Source organism: Sorex fumeus, unplaced genomic scaffold (assembly GCF_029834395.1).
Source record: "Sorex fumeus unplaced genomic scaffold, SorFum_2.1 ptg000115l, whole genome shotgun sequence".
Classification (NCBI taxonomy): Eukaryota; Metazoa; Chordata; class Mammalia; order Eulipotyphla; family Soricidae; genus Sorex; species Sorex fumeus.
Window position 1 is genome coordinate 5,406,645 of NW_026606172.1, and position 21,952 is coordinate 5,428,596.

A 21,952-nucleotide genomic window follows, 5' to 3' on the forward strand; every position below is an offset into this window, starting at 1 on the left:
ATTTTCAATTTCTCATTTTAGTATAGTGTTAATAACATAATTTTTAAAATAGATTTTCAGAATTGTGTTGTTGAGGATACATCAGTAGGTGGCAATATTTTCATTCTCATATTTAGCATATACTAAACTTTCTATTTACACTTACACATGTATTTTTTTTGCAAATTTGTAATATGTTTCTAATTATTTTGCTGAGTTAAAGAGAAGTTATATATATATAAATCTCACATAAATAATTTTCTATAGTGTTACTAGCAAAAAGATACCTTATTCAACTTATTGCAGTATTATTTCTCAGACAAGTCCTTTTTAGAAGTTAGGGAATCCTTTCTAAAATGTCTGAACTACTGAAGTTTCAAAGTACTGAAGTCGTTCAAAGTTTCAGTTTTCTTCCTTCCCCTCAATCTACACCCCAGAAACAGCTTTTCTCTTGGGCCTAGATTACGTTTGGGTCAGAAGGAAGATAGTCAGATTGATAAAGCAATACCCCTGGGAAAAGATGATTAACATGTATAAAGGGCTTTCCCAGCAGTATAAATACCAGCACGCTCCCTCCTGGTGCCTCAGAGCTTTCTTGATGTATATATGCAGGTAGTGAGATTGAAACAGCCCATTAAGGGGGTAATATAATAAAACTCTGATTTGAGGAGGGCAGTTCTTCTTTTTCTACTGTCTTGTGGGAATGAGTTGCCAACCTTTTACTTCAGCTGATACCTTTATACCTCTGAATTCTGAGTCTCCTGCAACTCTGCCTCTGATAATGCATCACAGCGCTGCTGAATGCCTACCAGTCTCCAACCATGCCAATAATGTGATGTCTACAGGTACTGATGCGATTAACGGTCTACCTGCTGCTGGGCCTAACCATTTCAGGAGAAAGGCTTGACTTTTAGTTTAGAATTTCTTCACTTCTTTGTTTTTCTCCTTCAGCTTAATATGTTTTAATTTAAGTATTAATATTGTTAAAGAGGACAACATGCATAAAAGTATTGGAAAGTTCAGTAATTTTAACCATTGATGATTTTATAAACATCAATTTTCTATGAATGTAAACAGAGTGCTTATTTTTAATGCAAAACCAGTTAAGTGGAAATTTTATAGAAAGAAAAACTTATGGAACAGTTTAAAAGAATTTACTATTTGGGTAGTGTTATTTCCTAGGGACAATTATGAGGCTCAGTGGTAGTGTTCATGCCTTGAATTTGTGCAGTTCTGATCTCAAACCATGGTTCTGCAATTATTAAAATAAAATTAAAAATGGTGCTACTGCTAATTCTTTAACTTAAAAATTTATTTGGATGTTGGTTTTCATTGACTACCATATCCATAAATTGCCACATTACATTGAATAATTTCTAAGACCACAAACAAAGTTCAATAAAATAAAATAAATATTTTAATAAACTTAACATTTTAGCCTAGTTTAAATCTCAGAAATCACAACTAGAGCAATATTTCATTTAGGAAAATGAACTGAGTTATATGTTCACAAGATTGAGTCCTAAAGACATTCAAACTCTTGCTGAATTTTAAATTAAAAATTTGCATATTTTCCCATGTAACATTCTTCAGTGAAAATTAAGATTTAACTTTCTGACACAGTCTATCAAACACAATTAAATAAAGATGTTTTGTTAAAGTACCAATTCTTGATGCAGTGTGTTAAAAATTGAATTCTAAACGGGTCATCTTAGAATTGAGTAAATTTCTTTCAGTAAGTAACAATACAGTTTTTAAAACAAAGCAATTATGAGTTAAATTTTATGAATTTATAAGCAAATTTGAGTTGCTGCATTTATATTCTGACTTAAAGATTCTGGACTTTATTTATATTCTAACTCAATAGCTCCCAACCTAATAAAAAGTTGGCAGTATTTTTCTACTAATTTCAAAGAATCTATATACTATGTTTCTGGATTTGGTAAAACCAATAAACTAATTTTTTAAAATACAGCAGTTATTCTCATAGTTTCATTACAATGAGAATAATGGAAGTTACTCAAACCACATATTTAAGAAATATGGTAAGGTATTTTAATTGAAAAGGAATAAAACAAATAAACTTAAACAGTTACTATGTCGCTAAATATATTTTATTTTAAAGACGTATACTTTGGGGATTAAAAAGAATAATACATTGTTTGGTTAATCTACAATCTGTATTAACAGTATTTAACCAGAATATAAATAAAATTTATAATAGAAGCAATAGCAATCTTAGGTCCCAAGCCCTATTTATTTAACAAAATCAATAATTATAAATAGGAATAAGCATATAATTGGAAATGATATTAAAAATAAATACATAACAGTAAATTAGCTCTTAATCCAAGTTCCCAAATTAGATAAATAAAAGTTTTTAAACTTTGAAAGTAAAAATTGCATAATCAGTCAAAATACCTAAATACATATTTTTTAAAAAATATTTTTTATTGTTGGTGTTTCACTAATAAAAAATCATAAAAAAATATTTTTTATTGAATCACAGTAAGATACAGAATTACAAGGCTGTTCGCAATTAGGTTCTCGTTATATGAATGTTTCTACACCCATTCTTCACCAGTGTACACATATTGAATTAGGGTGATATTGGTTACATAATTTTTTATAGAATTATATTCATACATACTTAAAATGTAAGGAATAAAAATACTGGTAATAATCTAAAGATTGTATGGTAACTAAATACTCATGTTTGTTTATTTTTGCAGTGAATAATAAGGTTTTTATATGTAATTATAAAATAATTTATTTCTTCCTACATATCAATATGAAATTTAAATTATGAATACACTTTACGATATGAATACTGACCTGCACTTTGATGATTATTTCACTTTCTTAAGGAATGTTGTTTTTAATTACTAGATTATATCAATCTTTTAACAGGACTGCACCTTAAATTTTATATATCTAGCCCGATATATATTTTAAGAAGATATGAATATACCATGTTTATAAAAATATTCACCACTGTATCTAAATTAAAGAAAGATGAGAAAATAAAATTAATGAGGAAACATTGGTTAACAGTTTTGTTGCCAATAGCCTACAATTTTTAGTTGATATGACAACTTAAATTTAATCCTAGGTAAAAATTCAACACCACAGACTCACCAGATTCACCCTTTTTCCTCAAAGCATATAGCCACATACAATATTCTGCTCCTATGTGAGACTCTAACTTTATAAATAGCAAGTCAAAATCAATTAATTTCTTTTTGACAAAATTTATCATCAGTATTATTGAATAAGTTATATGGATTAAGAAAATCTTGAACCTCAAAGTTTCAACATCTATATCTATAATTCTAAATTTGCTAGAATAAGCAAAAATAAGGACTATTCGAGAGTCAATATCTATATCTTTTCATGCAGAAAAATACTACTTTATGTACCAGACTCTCAATTTTATGAGGCTGATCCTCTAGTTTGTTGTGATGTCTATATTGGATTGAACCTATAGTCAGTCACCCTTCAGAGAGTGCAGGATAATAATGAAGTCTATCTTTCATTTTTATAATCTTTAATCTCTTACTTGAGGCAGATTTTGAAACCTAGTTTTAACTTACTTGCCAGAGACCTTTCCCCAAATGAGATCAAATTATTGACATAGAATTTAAGAATCATTTAAATGTGTGTTTTTGAAATGAAATGAATGTGTCTTGAATCCTCATACATTTTCTTACCAGTCCCGTCTGTTTTGTCTTTGATCCAAACTCCTAAATATTTGCACACGTATTTCTCCGTGACAACGTTTGGAAACACAGCAACGGGACTTCACTATTCTGTTCCTTCCTGTCATTATGGAAACCAGCCATCAACCTATGGAGTGATGGCAGGTAAGAAAAATTGTCTGTATATCATACTGAGTTTGGGGACTTATATAAATATCTTGGGCCGGGGGGAATCTCAACCTTGAAAACTACTAATAAAACAATCATTTCTTCAGATGTTCCCTAATCTTTGATGCCTTCAGAAATCGCATTGCTTATAATTTATTCTTCTTATTCTACACAGTCTAAACACTATACTTCTTAATACTGGGGTTCAATTTTTGTGACTTCTTAGTTGATTCATTACTGTTAAACTGTCCATTATCACTTGCTTATGCTATTCATAATATTTGGTAGCCACCGGTCCTCATACGGTTATTAACATTTAAATGTCCTCCCGTTGTTCATCGATTTGCTGGAGCGGGCCCAGTAACATCTCCATTGTGAGACTTGTTGTTACTGTGTCTGGCATATTGAATATGTCACGGGTACCTTGCCAGGCTCTGCCGTGTGGGCGAGATACTCTCGGTAGCTTGCCGGGCTCTCCGAGAGGGGTGGAGAAATAGAACACGGCTTGGCCGGGCTGGCTGCGCTCAAGGCAAATGCCCTACCACTCTGCTATCGTATGTGAACTAAAATAAGGTCAATCTTTCAGGAGCATTAGTCACATTTCAAGTGCTCAAAAAAGGCACAGTCTGGTAGTCCCATCCAAAACCCCCCAAAGGTATCCTCTCGCAAAACTTATGAGTCAGCTTTTTTAAGACTTAGTCAGATTATAGTGCTTCACTATGACTATCAGCTATAGATAGCATAGAGTTATAAACGCTTTCATTATAGTGTTTCTTGAAGACGTTTGGTTCAAGAGATACTGAAGGTTAAGAGTGTTTTTGAATCTCCCTTTTTAGCCCCAGTTCTTCCTTGAGCAAATCTCTCTCTTTTTTTAAACTCTGGAGAATTTCTTGTTCTTTCTTGAGCAGGTATTCCCCTTTCTCTCCCCTCACCTCTTTCAACGTTAATATCAAGCAATAGAAACGATTTTGCTTCATAGAAAGACAGTGATTTGCGGATCTTTGGTAATAGTTATTTAGGAGAAATTCCTCCCTGGGTGGCCTCTCAGTCTTCAGTGAAATTTAATTGCAAATACTCATATTTGTCTTTGGGTAAGTAATACATCGGTAGATTAAGACCAACTATTTATTTGTTACTTCTCATATGGAGGCATTTGGAAGCACTTTTTAATTTTTTTCTTTTGGTTTTGAGGTCACACACATCACTGTTCAGGGCTTGTTCCTGGCCTTGTACTCAGAGATCACTCAGAGAATCCCCATGGCAGGACTCTGGGAACCGTATGTGGTGCTGGAGAACTGAACTAAAGATAGGCACATGCAAAGAAAGCACTTTATCTACTTTTTTTATGAGAAAATATTTAATTTTTTAATTTATTTTCATAATAAAAATAATGGGCTGGAGCGACAGCACAGTGGGTAGGGCGTTTGCCTTGCACCCAGATTCAAATCCTCTGTCCCTCTCGGAGAGCCCAGCAAGCTACTGAGGGTATCCCACCCTCATGGCAGAGCCTGGCAAGCTATCCATGACTTATTCAATATGCCAAACACAGTAACAACAAGTCTCACAATGGAGACGTTATTGGTGCCCACTCAAGCAAATCAATGAACAACAGGAGGACAGTGCTACAGTGTAATTTTCATAAAGTTGTTCACAGTAGTTGACTACATTCAACATTTCAACACCAATCCCACCACCATTACACCTTCCCATCACCAAAATCACTGTGAATTTTCCCACCACCACAGAAGTCTACCCCACAGGCAGATGCTGGATAATTTATTTTGTATTGCTTTGTTATGAACAGTATGAGATATCTGTAAGGATCTAGATAGCACATTTCTAAATGAAGAAGAAACTCAACTTAAAAAATTCCCTTATGGAGTGGGAGGTAGACTGGACAGGGTTTAGGATATGTGGTCCCTTGTACCACAGACCATGAGCTACTCCATGTCCTGGCACCCTGGAATTCCACTCCTGTTGACCAAGAATAACCAGGAGTAGACAGTCCCATGCTCTTGAGCACAGCCTGGTAGTCCCATCCACGATCCCACAAAGGTATCCTCTCACAAAAGTAATGAGTCAGGTTTTTTTTTCTTTTAAGATTTAGTCAGATTATAGTGCTTCACTGAAGTATATAGTTTTACTGAAATGTATTTCTTAAAAATACTATTTTATATTTATAATTACAACAGGAAGAGATAAATACTGATAACGATAGCAATGTGAGTATGTGAGAGAGAAACAGAGACAGTTTCAATCTGGCATAACAAATGGTCCTGAGTTCTGACAGGAATGATCCCTGGGCAAAGAGTTAGAACTAAACACTGAGCACTGCTAGGTCTGACAATACCCCCTGATGCACCTCCCCCTCCAGAAGAAAAAAATAGGAACAAAATGAGAATGGGACTGATATTGAGAGGGAAACTATAAAGCATCACATATTTGACAACTCTTTTCCCAACATGTAGCTGTCATGTATGTTCTGTTATTATCCAGGTTAAGGCAAAGAACTACAGTAACATGGATTTAAGCTTATAAATTTAAAGTATAGTTGAACAAAGAATTTATCAGTTTCCGAGGCTGGAGAGATAGGACAGTGGGTAGGGCACAGGATTTGCATTTGCCTGACTCAACTTGAATCCCCGCATTCCAGATGCTCTCCTGAGCACAGCCAGAAGTAATTTCTGAGTGCAGAGCCAAAAATTACCCCTGAATCAGAGTATAGCCCCAAACAATCCAGAGAAGAAGAATTTGTCAATTTATATATTCTCAATATTTCTGCTTGAGTAAATCATTATTTATTTTAGGGTCTAAATAGCACATTTCATATTTTAAAAATATGATATGATAAAAAATGATTTCTAGATAGCACAATTCATATTTTAAAAATATGAAAAATATTTTTTTAAATATGAATTGTTCTAGGACAAATTAGCTTCTCTTACATTTTATTTGGCACTATTCTGAATGAACTAGTCTCCACACGTTTGTGGTAAGCTGGGGACTGATATTTTTAGTGGTCACCTGAGCTACTTCATGGCTCTCTTTAATAATTAAGAAATAATTAAAAAGCACAATTTTATTTCCCTTTGAAACTGACCATTTATGATTCATATGCTTATTCATGGTTAATGAGAACTGCCCTAGTTCATGATGAACTACTTTCATTATAAAAAAGTAAAATCATGTGTGTTTCCCTACCAGAGTTGCAAGCAGAATGCTTTCTGTGGCCTCTCCCACTCTTGATTAAGAGCCCAGGAAAGAACATGAGCATGGTCCTTGTGCTGTTTTCTCTTGGAGAAGTCTTGGTCATTTTCAGAGATTCCCACAAACCTAGGGTGCCTGTGTGCCTGCCTGTGAGTACCTTCTTAACTCAGCAAGAAGCAGCTATGAATTAAGGTTAGTTAGCACAAAGATCAAAGCAGTCACAGACAGAATACTCTAAAATATATTTTGTTATCACTTCCTTTTCTATAAAATCACTTTACAGATGGCTCGGGAATTTTAACATCCACCCAGTATTCAGGATTGGAACAAAGAGGTCTCAGTTCACATTGAAATTTCACAGTCAGTTCAGGTTGTGCTAGTACCACCTCCGTGAGCATACATTCAGCGTACTCTCTTCATCGTGGTTAAAAAGAATTTCCTGGAGAAGCCATTAAAATTATTTCAACGCTGGGCTAGTGATATTAAGAGCAAAATGGTTATCTAGGATTTGAAGGTAGCACAAAAATAGTCTTAAAACAAAATTATGTTTTGTCACTTGAAGAAAAACTCACCAGGGTAAGCGTAGAGATTACACTTGAATATATTTTTGAGCAGGATATTATTGTGACATGTGCTGTGATATTTTAGAATGTTACAATTTTGAGATAAAGTCTGTGATAGTAACATTTTTATAATGGCAGATTAAATATCAGGGCATCTGAACTCTTCTGTCTCCAGCCCCAGAGAGGCAATACAAATGGAGTTATAAAACACAGGAACCTAGAAATAATAGAGAAATGTATAAAGTACACAAGAAAAATATATATATGTTATTTGAATGTTTGAAGACATCTCAAGACATTCATCACATCAGCCATATTCACACAGTCCATGGAAACATTTTATCACCAGAAAGAAAGACAGGTTTTTTATGGTCATACACTTCATGTGAAAGTGAAATTACAGAAAGAACTGTCTTTGAAAGAATATGAAATTTTTTGTTTTAACTTGATCATTTAATAGTCAGTTTCACTATTTCATTTTATTAAATTAATGGCTCATCTAAAAAGAAGAACTAGTTTTGATATTTTGTGTCAGTAGGGAGAAGTTTAATAATTTCATGAATCATTGTACCTCTTAGTCCAGTTTTGGGTTTACTTGAAGAATAGCTAATTGGGAACAATAAATTAGCAATACCACTAACAAGTTGTGGAATTTTTTCAAGTCACTTAATATTTGTTTCAGTCTTCATGCCCTATAAAGAGTTTAGTTCCAGCAAATTTGTACCAACTCAAACTTATTTTCTTCTTTGATGTTTTCAGATAAACCTGTAGATAAATTTCTTCCTTATTGTCATTCCTTCAATAGTATACAGTATAGGTAACAGAAATGGAACTATAAATCATATTAAAAATCTCTTCTAAATAAATGTGTGTGCACACACATCCACACATATCCACACATAAAATGACAGCAAATGCTCCCAGAATTGATTCTTGGTATCTGAGATCATTTCTGCTTTCCAGTTCATAGATATACATGGAGGTATGGAAATTAGCTCTTTGAACTGTCCACTCTGCACTCAGAGTAAAGGATGATATATTCTGCAGGTTTGTGCCATGAATTTTTGGTTTAAAAAATTAGTTTTTAGGCGTTCGGGGAGAAAGTTCACATGACAAAACACATGTGCAAAGTTCGAGGTTTCATCCCTAGGTTTGTTTAGACCGCTGCAAACAATGTCAGGTGTGGCCTTTAAACATCACTGAGCCCCTCAAAGTGAACCTTCCACCAGGTCCACTTGCTGCAAGTGTCCCTGCACCCCTGACTTCTACTGGATACACCTGGAAGAAATTTCAAAAATCTCCATCCTACTGGAAGATAAAGGGAGCACTTCAAATTGAAGCAAACCAAATAACAGTCTTTAGCATCAGATAATACCACTCAACTATAGCTAGTTAGAAAACTTTATCATGTGAAGATCCTTTATTTCTTGAAGAACACATAATTTCTTACTTTCAGGGGTGAAAAACCCCACAATTTTGTGTCAAATAACTTGCTAACTCGAAAAAAAAGGGAAAGAAAACTAGGTAATATTTATTAATTAACGATAAAGATTAATTCTCTTTTTCTTTAGTTGGAAATAGATAAAAGATCACTGTGTCTGAAAGGGTGACCAACTTCAGTTTGACAGTTAACGTAGAGAAAAATGGTCTACTTCAGACACTTGCACTTCTTTTTTTCTTTTTTCTTGGGAATTAACATTTTATTTTCTCCTAATTTTCTCCAGTTGTATCAACTTAGAAGTCCTTTCCCTTCCAAAGCAGTAAAGAAGTAACAGGCCTTTTCTAAGTTTTTAGAAATACTTTTCTTAGTCTGTCTCAAATATGCAATCCAGACACTACAGCAAGAAAGTAGCCATAGGCAATATGTCACTGTCATTGCCCTCCCGTTGTTCATCAATTTGCTCAAGCAGACCCAGTAAAGTCTCCATTGTGAGACTTGTTGTTACTGTTTTGGGCATATCGAATACTTCACGGGTAGCTTGCCAGGCTTTGCCATGAGGGCAAGATACTCTCGGTTAGCTTGCCGGGCTCTCTGAGAGGGGCAGAGGCAATATGGAAACAAATGTATATGGCCAGATTCCAAATGGACTAAATTTACAAAACCAGGCAGAACATCTAAGCTGCGCAGGGACAGGATTTACCAATACACAAAAGAAAAAAGAATAGAATTCAAATTTCTGATTTTCTTCTCAAGGTTATGCATCAAAAAATCATTTAAATAAATAGAGCTGTTAGATGTCAATTCCTGTGTTATCTTCAGTAAGGCGGTGTTTTTCACTATTGCCTCTGCTTCCCCCAAGTTCTTTGAAGACATCCAGACCATAACGTCAGAGATGTCAGTTAGCATCTGGCAGAACCACATGCTGCAAAGGAGCAATTTGCCCCATGCCATGGTACATTGAGTCAGCACCCTGCAAAGCAAGCCAGACCTCTGCCTTTTAAGATTTATCTCTGTTCTTTACCCACCTCTGCCACACAGAAATACACAGCAATTCAGAAAGCTCTGATGTGTTCATCTGTACGGTGAAATAATACTTTGGCTTGTATAAAATGTGAAAGTGTATCCAAGCTATTTATTTATGTCGACCTGAAGACAAATTTGTATTAGCACATTTTGAAAATAGTTTAGGAGATTTCTGCTGCAAATGACTCACCACATATTTTATTTTTGTTCATTTTCAGTAATTCCAGAATTCAAAAAGTTTCAAGTTTCTTATTATATAGATATACCAGTTACTCCCTCCCTGATCTTCCTCAACTGCAGAGTCAAATGATAAAAAACAGTTTGTTTGGATTTTGTTTTGTTTTGTTTGTGATCATTATTACCAGTTTCTGTTGAAGTTTAGTTCCAGGTAAGCTATGTTTCTGCAGGTAATTGGGGGTACTTAGACAACAAAAAATGAAAAAATTACACAATCCATGTTTTCACTTTTGTTTTTCACGTCAAGCCCTTAAGACCATATAATTTTATTTTTTTTCAAAAAAGGAATAACACATTCTTAATATTTTAATAAATAATTCTAACATTCTTTGTCTTTGTCTAAAAGGATTTGTTATTTTAATTTTTTTTGATGCGGTAATGAAATGTTCTTTGGATTTCAATTTTATTTTCGTAGAGACTGAGAAAGTTATGATCATTTCAAATTTCCTAAATTTTAAAATTGTATATAAAAATAGAAATTATTTCTACCTCATATATTTATAGATAGACAAGAACATGACAAATGTGAGACAAAGCTCAGAAAATATCAGAGATTAGTGACACCAAAGACACTGATTTACAAGAATATTGAAAATAATAGTAAATACTGTGAACAAATTCAAAGCTTAGGGCAAGTCTACATCAAACATATACTGCAATTTTCTAACCTAAAATCAAAAATAAAAATTTATCAAAGGTTAAGCAAGTTCTTTAAAGTGTCTTAGAAAATGTGCTAAATGTTCAGAAAGAAACAGAAGCCTATTATTTTTCTAAGCTTTTACATTTTCTTGGGGGTCATTTGTCATTAAGCGCATTAAATAATGTTTGATTTTATTTGGGGGACATGCACCCCCAATGGTGCTGGAGGCTGTTACTGGCTCTGTTTTCTGAGTGACTCCAGCAGTGTTCTGGCAACCATATGCAGTGCCAGGGATTTGAACTAGTACCTGCCAGCCTAGTTCCTTCTCCCTGTACTATCTCTCTGGCCCTCAATGCTCAATATTTTTTGAATGATGAAAGAATTAAAGATTTATTCAAGTACATATGAAAAACAGCTCTGAAAGCCTACATGGAAGAAAAATCTTTAGATACATATAAAGTTGATGCCAAATTAAAGTACTTGTTTTTTTTTAATATACATATCTTCTCTTTTACTTTGACTTGTAGAAATAAAAAATGCGTTGAAAGCTGACTTTTGAAAATAAAGCAAAATGGGATAATTTGGATTGTAAGAATAGCGTGAAGTTTTCTGGACAGTAATAGTTTCTTTTAAATATTTACTAATTTATAAAGAAGCCAAACTTATTTTATTCATTTTAACTTTCCCTTGGAAGTTGATTTTGCTTTGGAAAAGTACTACTGTCTATCAGAGAGAAGTGCACTTTATAATTACATACTCCCATTTTAATAATATAATGCTAACAGTTTGCTGACTTACGCCCTTCATTTCTCATTATGTATTGATATATTAATATAAGATTTATGTATCCTAGCAAAATGTATTATTACTCATGTTTTTGATTTGTGAATATACTTAAGGAGAAATTAAAGGCAACATAAATTCTTGATGTCATTTTTGTAACTTTCCAAGAATGAATATGGCATATACTTTCTAGTAATTTATTTTTACTTTAAATATTTATACTCATAAGAAAATGATAAATTGAAGACGCATGCTCATATATTTCACTTAATATAAATTGAAGTGAAATTTCTACCAAAAATAGAAACTTATTAAAAAGAAAAAAAAGAAAAAAACATATAGGAAATTATTTTCTATAGTTTATATGCTATGCTCTCATATATTCTCCTAAACTCAGGTAGACTCTTTCTTCATTTCCTGGAAAAAAAGAAATGAACTTTGAAAAGTCAATTTTAAAAAAAAATCATGTGTATATGACTTTTTAATACAATAGGGCCCCTTAATAGAATCTTTAAAGTTTCTTTTTTGTTCATTCAGTCTACGAAGTTATTAAACATATTAATGTATTTTATTTCTCATAAATCATTTTACTGTCTCTGTTAAATATTATGACATTATTATTATATTGAAATTAGTTTACTGATAAAACAATAAGAGACTTAAAATCAATTCTTTGGCCATAAGAAAACTGCTCAGTACAGCAACTAATCCTGTGTTTTGGTTGTAACAGACATCACACTGTATTTATCTAACAAATGAAGAAAAATAGTTATCAAAGAATACATTCTTGTTAGAGCTGCACTTTCAATACCTAGGAAAACATGTCAGAGTTGGAAAAATTACTGAAAATCTGCGTTTCTAAGTCTTGTCCTGCCTATATTAATTGTTTTCAGTTTTTCAGCTTTTTTACATTGCTTTTGGAATATAAAAGATGGAATACAAATGATCACAATCCTACAAAATTACGCTGATTTTAAATTCAGAAGTCCAGAGTCAAGTAACCTTTAAGCGCTGAGATTGGCTGGTGCAGATATTTGGGCACTTTATGGGTTCTGTTTGTGTAGAAATGCTGTATGTTTTTTAAAGGCCTTTCCCTTTATTTCTGCTGTCTTTATTCACAGGTAGCCTGACTCCATGTCTTTATAAGTTTCCTGATCATACCTTGAGCCATGGCTTTCCTCCCATGCACCAGCCCCTGCTGGCAGAGGACCCCACAGCTGCTGATTTCAAGCAGGAACTCAGGCGTAAAAGTAAATTGGTTGAAGAACCAATCGACATGGATTCTCCTGAAATCCGAGAACTTGAAAAATTTGCCAATGAATTTAAAGTGAGGAGAATTAAGTTAGGTATGCACTCATTAAGAGCAAGGAGCAAATAACTTCAAATCTTTGTTCAGTTCAGTCTGTTAGTCTCTTAGACTCTGCTTAAAAGGTCAAAACAATTTTCAGTATGTTTCGCTAGAAAGTTTGTACAGATATCAAAATCCTACCAAAACCTTTATTTCCTTGCTAATTCTTAATTCACTAATTACATATTTTTTAAATTAATGACAATTATTTCTGAGGATTAGTTTACAAGTGCTTGCTTACATATTTTATTTGAATTGTATGTTTGTGCATAATAATCCAATTATTTATGATACATTCTTGTATCAAAGGCATAAAAAGTACAAGTTAAATATGTGCTTGTCCTTCCTATGTCATATCTATCCTATGTCTTCCAATATTCTGTATACCTACAGAGACATTTTATGCCAATACAAAGCAAATGCATACATTTTTTTTTATATCCATGTGGTTTTATTTTTATTTAACTATTTATGTTGAAAACTTTTCAGTATTAAGTTTTAGAGGGCATTTTTAGTGGAACTGCCAAATTTAGCTTTACAAACATACTATAGTTAATTGGCCCACTCTTGACAGAATTGTTTCTCATCTCACTATTAAAAATGACTATAAAAATGTCATGAAACTCACTTCCTAAATATTATATTTATCCTACACATTAATTCCTAAACACTTATGTGTAGGAAAGTGCTAAAAGCAGAATTTCTTTATCAAAGAACATTAGCATTTGTAATTTTAATGCATGTTAAAGCAGTATCTACAGAGGTTGTTTTATATTTCACCCTTACCAGTAGCAGCTATTTTATTATCACTCACCCTTTACAGTCTGAGCTCTGTGGTGACAGGCTATGCTTTGTGTGACCATTCATTTTAATGGTTTATCATCAGCGTTTGAACTACAACTGGTACATTTAGAGAATAGTCACTGTCACTGTCCTCCCATTGTCCATCGATTTGCTCAAGTGGGCCCAGTAACGTCTCCTTTGGCATATCAAATACATCACGGGTAGCTTGCCAGGCTTTGCATGTGGGTGAGATACTCTCTGTAGCTTGCCGAGCTCTCTGAGTGGAGTGGAGGAATAAAACCTGGGTTGGTCGTTTTGGCCACGTGCATGGCAAACACCCTACCCACTGTGCTATGGCTCCAGTCTCTAGAAAATAGTAGGGAAAATATAGGGTAATTCTTTTGGGTATTTACACCTTGGAGAAGTCAAACTTCATGGTAGTTTGGTTTAAAATTTTTTTAAATTATAACAAAAATGAATGAAAAAGTCATTTCAAGTACAATCAAATTCCCTTTCAGTGAACTTTGTTCATTGACTTTGCTGTCAACCTAAGTGTTTATAACATGAAATAACTATAACAATTAACAATTTTAATTCATGAAAGAATATGAGGGGGGGAACTGAATTGATAGAAATTGTGGTTTAACTGCTGCACTTATGAAATGAATCACAGGTAATTTTATAATGATATCGATTGATGAGCATAGTATATAACTATTTTATGCACACAGGCATATAGCCTTCGGCTCTGAATTTGTAGTTAACCAATTGTGTAATACACATAGCAGCAGGCATCTTCTTTCTTACATTTATTTTTGGTTTTCTTTTTATATTGCTCAAATATAATGAGCAATATAAACATCAGCATTGTAATGGTTCAAATTATATGTTGATGGTTTACATCAACTTGTACTTTAAAATGATTGGAACAATCAATGAGAATCATTTGCCTGCAGATAGAAGCATCAACAAAATGATGTAATAAATGTGCTCAAGGTATGCATGTAATGTTGTGTGATCAGTCAGTCTTATAATAAAAGTATTTGACGAGAAATAAACATAATTTTGAGTTTTACTTGGAACTTTTCATTGCATTTTTCACTTAATTTCATTTAAAGTATTTATATCCATTTTATATTATTAAGCATATATCATGATATCTAAAAAATTGAGAAAAAACATTTAAATAATCTCATAAAATGTTGTGATGTAACATCCAATTTGACCCAATCCAATTTGTTTGTATTTAACTTCTTTTGACATCTAGAAAAATAATCTATTAACCAAAAGAGACATTTTGGAAGTATTGGACAATTCTACACTGAACTTTAACTATCAACCCTAAATTTCTAACATCTCTATGCTTAAATCTAGTATTTGATGTTGACAAACATACATCAGTTTGTAGGATGACATGCCAACAAGGAATGCTGGAATGCTGGCACTGGCTTTTTTTATTATCCATTCACAGGATACACCCAAACAAATGTTGGGGAAGCCCTAGCGGCTGTACATGGCTCTGAATTCAGTCAGACAACTATCTGCAGATTTGAGAATCTACAACTCAGCTTTAAAAATGCGTGCAAACTAAAAGCGATATTATCCAAATGGTTGGAGGAAGCTGAGCAAGTTGGAGGTACTAAAGATGTATTTCTAAAGGCTTTGTGATGCTTAATCTAAAACCTATGGGTTCTGATCGGTAGGATTAATGCTACAGAGAGCTTTGAAGTCTTGCTCCGCATTTTTCCCCCCTGAGATTAAAAGAAAATGATTTGTTATTACACTTAAAAAAAAAAAAGCAAAAGCACATGGCACATGTCGAAATAAATTTACTGAGAAGTCAAACAGTAAGAATATAAACTGTGTGGATAAAGCTTTCTAGATGAGGTATCGATGCAATTTTTCTTTTTGCGTACACTAGTCTTCTAGGTGAATAACCTAAAACACAGCAAGATAAGCAATTTTAGGTGATGGAGTTTCCTACTCGTATTAATGCCAAGGCAGGGTAGAGCAAGGTTGCTCCAAAGTGGACATTATCAAGAGATAGTTGTCTATGCAATATCAGTATTAACTTTAATTTCTTTCCTTATTTTTAAATGAGGGCTTAGAATATACACTATTGCAAACTTTTAAAACAGAATTATAGTGTTTTTTGCTTGAATTGTCATTTCAGAAGTGTGAAATCTAAATCTAATCTTTTTTTTTATACTTAGTGTTTTGTACTTATCTTTCTATTTCCCATTACAGCTTTATACAGTGAAAAAGTGGGAACAAATGAAAGGAAAAGGAAACGGAGAACAACTATAAGGTATTCTTTTGAAATGTTTAAAGTTAACAGAGGGAGAAAAAAATCTAAATATGTAATCTGTATTTGAATCTAAGTGTAACATAGCAATTTGTTAATGTTAAATAGATAACTGTAATACATGTGAAAAACTGACATTTTACCATTTGATAAAAGTGTGTATTTTTCTCATCAAACACCTGTTTCACATATTTTGGATAAAAACAAATTGAGGTTTTATAGAAGTTTCCTTTTACACATGTCTTCATCAGACAATGTGGTATTTATTATTAGAAATCAAAAAGAATGTCTTTCTATTTCTTAGAAACTTCTAAGGCATCCTGGTGTTTCAAACCAGAAAGTTCCTCTGTGAGCTTTTTGTAATTTCCATAAAGCTTACAGAGGAAATGTTAAAATATAGGATTTCACTTTGGTTAGGTGCCCACTAAACTTTTCATTTAAATAATCTTAGTGATTTCTGAAGGACATTTAGACCTGTTCTTTTTCAAGAAGTTGGTGCCCTCTTGTGGCAGAAGTGGGGTAAACATAGAAATGTGTTCCCTTATTTTCTGTGATTTCTTCAATTACCGTGTCTAAGACCAACTACTAAATATTCAACAAATAGCACATCCAAACTTTCTAAAGATTTGAAAGTTTTTTAAGTCATTAAGTTATCTTTCACATTAATACATAGAGAATTCAACCTAACTGAATCTCCCCTCCAAACATGGACAACACAATCTCACTCTATGGCCCCTCCCATCCAGCATTGCAGCCAAAGATGCCTTGGAGAGACACTTTGGAGAGCAGAATAAACCTTCCTCTCAGGAGATCATGCGAATGGCTGAAGAACTCAATCTTGAGAAAGAAGTAGTAAGGGTTTGGTTTTGCAATCGACGGCAGAGGGAGAAACGGGTGAAAACTAGTCTGAATCAGAGTTTATTCACTATTTCAAAGGAGCATCTTGAATGCAGATAAAATTTGTGAACTAGCCAGTTTTCCCACTTTTCTTTGTATTCAACAAAAAAGAATTGTTTGGTTGACTCTAAAAATTATTTTATAATTGCTTTGAGAAGCATTTAAAAATACGAGCTTTAAATTGTACTGGTAATTATTTTCAAATAATCAATATCAGAAGCCACTTACACATCTTAAGCTAATGAAACCCATAGGTAAAGACAATCGTTCTGTTAAGTTTTTCTCTTTTCCTCCGATCCCCCCCGCCCCAGTTCCCTCTTTTTTTAGCTATATAAACACAAGGCACAGGATTATACAGAGGGATTGTTTAAAGTTACTTTTCCAAAGAGTTTTACTGGCTTCTTAAATATTTCAGTCAATAATGCCACAGAGTTCAAACATCTACAGCGAGGATCCAATTAGAGAATTGTTACCATTGGTTAATGACAGCTCACCATCAACTCTAATATTTTCTTTGAACCAAGTACTGAATTTAAGAGCCTTGAGTGCCTTAAGATTTTATTATTACATTCAGGAACGAATTTCATAAATGGTACACATAAAGCACATATTTAGGTCACAGAACCCGAAGAAGTGTTTTTAGAGAACTGTAGAAATATTAATTTATGATCTTTTTATTTTCCCCAGACATTAGCATCTTTGATGTGTAGCTATGTAAAAAAAATAAAGAAAAAGAAAAATGCTCTAGGAATTCTTTAACCCAAATCTGCTCTTATATAAATTGTAGCAATGCAGCTGTCTGGCTTCTGTTTAATTCTTTAATCTAGGAAAAAGAGTTTTATACAATTTTTTTTAAAGGAAGGGAGTGTGCTGTTAACAGTTAGAACTTGAAGGTACCACGTTTAATAATGCAACCTACTCTAAATCTCACAATCTAGACACTCTTGTTGAGACTAGAAAGAATGCACTTTTTAGTTTAAGTGGGTAGAATTATTATTAAAAATTTGATGTACTGAGCTTTTTATTCAGGGTATTTTTAAACCTCAAGACATTAATTTATAATAATGCACTTCTTTGGAACTTGTAAGTAAACTGTGATGTAATATCAGTTTTTTTAATGTTGATTTTGTGTGTTTTGAATGTAAACCTGCTGGCAAAGTTTTATTTTGTGAATAACTTTAGTATTTAGAATGTTTACTAAATTACACTGTCTAGATCCTTGCTTCTTACATTAATAAAGATCAAGCATAATAAACATTATAATCTATGTAGATCATATGTGCACACATAACCATTCATTGATTGGTCAGAAACTGATACATTAATGAAAAAAGATAGTAGTTTTCAGCCTCCTGATTCATACTAACCTCACGTGGTAACTAGAAGGTGCCCGATGCAATATAGTAGAGGCTTCTAAAAGAATGCATTAATTTCAGGGGCTGGAGCAATAGCACAGCAGGTAGGGCATCTGCCTTGCACGCGGCCGACCTGAGTTCGATTCCCAGCATCCCGTATGGTCCCCTGAGCACCGCCAGGAGTAATTCCTGAGTGCAGAGCCAGGAATAACCCCTGTGCATTGCCGGGTGTGACCCAAAAAAGCAAAAAAAAAACCAAAACATTAAACAAAAAAACATTAATTTCAAATTATTCAGTTTACCTAAACATAAACCATACATAACTGTGAATTCTTATATAAAAAAAGGCATTGGATGCACACCTATCTCCACAAAAAAGTTTGTATGCACATATTTGAAACTTATAAAATATCATCAATATAAATCTAAAAGTGAGTTTTTACATTTTAAATGTTTATATTTAATTTTAATTTTAAGGACTTTAATGACTATATAATTTTAATGACTACATAACAGAATAACATACTTAGAACATAATCACAAGTATGTTTAGATATTATAATTTTCCCATATTATACATGCTTTTTATATGATACAAGCACTAGAAACCAATTTTCTCCCCTTACAGAATCCTGAATAATCCACACTTGACTCAGAAATAAAATTCTTTAGTTATTTAGCTTTTCACTAGTAAACTAGTGAGTAAACTAGTATTTACTGCTAACTCATATCTATAAGCTTGAAACAATATTTTATATCTAGAAATTTTTTGTTCCTCAAAAAGTAGAAAATGGTCTAAAATTGCAAATAAATGACATGCAATTTGCAGTGCAATACAGACGCTCATACTTTTTAGAATAAACACTAAAAACTCTTTCATATTAAGTTCTATGAGAGGGTTAATGATAAATCTTTAGAAATATAGTCAACTTCATTAAAATATAAAGTCACTTCAGCTTACTAAGTATATTCTATTCAAGTTAACCTGGTAGAAATAGTCAACAATTTTATCTATTTGTACAATTTACCTTGACATTTTTATCATTATTGATAGAAATACATTGTCTAAAGATACATTTTCAGTGTTTGGGGGACAAAAGAGGCTTGTCTATGCTTATATTTGTGTAGAATTTTTTTCCCCCAAGATCCTGAGAGAAATGGAGCAAAGAGAGTAATTAATGGGGAATGAGTGTGATCTGAGACTCCACAATCCTCAATCTCCCTCTAAGGCAAATTGAACCCAATTGACCCCTAAGATAACTGAGGTTAAGAAGAATGGTCTTAAGTTATTTTATGGAACTCACTTCATCAGAGAAAAAAAGGGAAGCTTGATGTTTTTCTATAATTATGAAAGCCTATTCAAGCAGTATCATGTCAGAGAAAATCATCACAGTTCTCTTTCCAGACTAGGGCACATACCCTGCTTTAACACCTGAGAGTCTAGAGCAGTGAATTTTTATTTTTTTTAATTTAATCACTGTGAGATAGAGCATTACATAGTCGTTCATGATTGTGTTTCAGTCATAGAATGTTCCAACACCCATCCCTCCACCAGTGAAACTTCTGCACCAATGTTTCCAGTTTTCTTCCCACCCAACCCCGCACCCCAATCTGCATCAATGGTAGGAACCTCTCTCTCTCTGCCCTCTCTCTCGCATGCGCTCTTTCTCTCGCTCTCATTTTGGACACTATGGTTGGCAATACAGATGTTGAAAGGTTATCATGTATATCCCTTTATCTGCTTTCAACACTCAGTTCTTGTCCAGTGATTATTGCCAACTAGTACTGTCATAATGAACCCTCTATCGAACTACCCTCACCCCACACACACTTGTGGTAATTTCCAGCCCACAAGGAGCGATCGAAAGTATGTGATTACTGGATTACACGTGGCCAGAGTATAGCTTCTTTCAACAAACATTTAGATATAAATAAAATGCAGGTTATATAAAGTGCATAAGTTTCTAGAGTTTTGCCCTCTGTTGTATAAGATTACAAGCTCGAGTCTCTACCAGTTCCTTCTAAAATTAAGTATTCCCTCAAAGGTTAAAGTACAGTCACTACAACACAATCACCTGACTGTCACCTATCTTATCAATTGGTATTGACACGTAGGTGACACCTTTTACTGTCCGATATTCAAAAATATCCACCCATCACATTTGTATGTGGGAGAATATTTTGGGTTAAGTTACATTATTTTTTGTGTCAGAGATATTGCTCTATGCTTCTGTTCTATTGGCAACCTCTCATTCGGATACAATTGTCAAACCTCTTTACCAAAGTGAAAATAGGTAGGGAAAGCAAATGTGTGTGTGTGTGTGTGTGTGTGTGTGTGTGTGTGTGTGTGTGTGTGTGTTTTAAACAGTATTCTTTTTTTTTATTAGTGAAACACCATGAGGTACAGTTATAGATTTACAAATTTTTGAGCTTGGGTTTCGGTCATACCATGATCAAATACCCATCCCTCCACCAGTGCCCATTTTCCACCACCATGGATAATATCCCTCCCCCCTCATCCCCCCCTGCCACTGTGGCAGGGCATTCCCTTTTGTTAAACAGTATTCTAATTAAACACTTTGCATACAATTTTTTTTTATTCTTTTTGGCGTTGGGGGTGGATATTTGGGACACACTGGGCTGTGTAGGGGCTTACACTTAGCTCTGCATTCAGGAGTCACTCCTGGTGATGCTGGGGGGGGGTCAGAGAGAGGACAGGGAACATTAGGCGGTGCCTGTGAAAAACTGGATTCAGCCTCATGCAAGTAAGTGCCTTACACCTTGTACTATCTCTCTAGCCTCTGCTTCTTACTCTTAAGGATTCAGAAGAAACTTTTTTATTTTAGCAAAACAGTATAGTACTGAAAATTTATAGTCACTGTGAGAACTGACATCAGACTGTTTTATAAATCTAGCCAAATTAAAATGGCTACTTTCCTTTCTGTGTTATCAAGTCTTCTACACATTTACATTTGATTGAAATGAAAAATAACACTAAACACTTTATTTTAAAAATAAGATAAAAAAAAGAAAAACTTGTATGCTCTGAAAGTTCTAGGAGATGAATCTTACTTGAAATAAGATTTAAAAAAGAAAGAAAAAAATGTTGTATGTGTTGAAAGTGGACTATGGACTGAACTATGGACTATGATTGCCACTCAATGCCTCTTTTGCAGACCACAACACCCAAAAGGAGAGCGAGAACAAAGGGGAATGCCCTGCCACAGAGGCAGGGTGGGAGGGGGGGTGGGGGGAAATGGGCACTGGTGGAGGGATGGGTATTTGATCATTGTATGACCGAAACTCAAGCACAAAGATTTGTAAATCTACAACTGTACCTCATGGTGCTTCACTAATAAAAAAAAAAATGTTGTATGTCCTTAAAGTTCTAGGAGAGGAATTATCAGAACAAGTCAATGTAAAACTACCACTCTGTAGGTAATCCATTTACAAACAGCAGTTCCTGTATCAGCTCCCCATTCTAAAAATATGTAAGTTTTGTTAAAGTGGAAGTAGCAGAGTTAT

The 21,952-nt window shown here is 33.7% G+C and overlaps 1 protein-coding gene across 2 annotated transcripts; it reads left to right on the top strand.

Moving 5' to 3' along the window:
• Positions 1-636: 636 nt before the first annotated feature.
• On the top strand, positions 637-17,174 carry POU1F1 (POU class 1 homeobox 1). 2 transcript variants are annotated; one of them, XM_056135466.1, is made up of 6 exons: positions 637-824; positions 3,693-3,842; positions 12,861-13,085; positions 15,342-15,506; positions 16,118-16,178; positions 16,922-17,174. In XM_056135466.1, the coding sequence occupies exons 1-6, from the start codon at positions 683-685 to the stop codon at positions 17,130-17,132; spliced, it is 954 nt and encodes a 317-aa protein (XP_055991441.1). In that variant the 5' UTR covers positions 637-682; the 3' UTR covers positions 17,133-17,174. The 2 variants fall into 2 exon arrangements, with proteins under 2 accessions (XP_055991441.1, XP_055991442.1); XM_056135467.1 differs by having other exon boundaries at positions 3,771-3,842.
• The last annotated feature ends 4,778 nt before the right edge of the window (positions 17,175-21,952 follow it).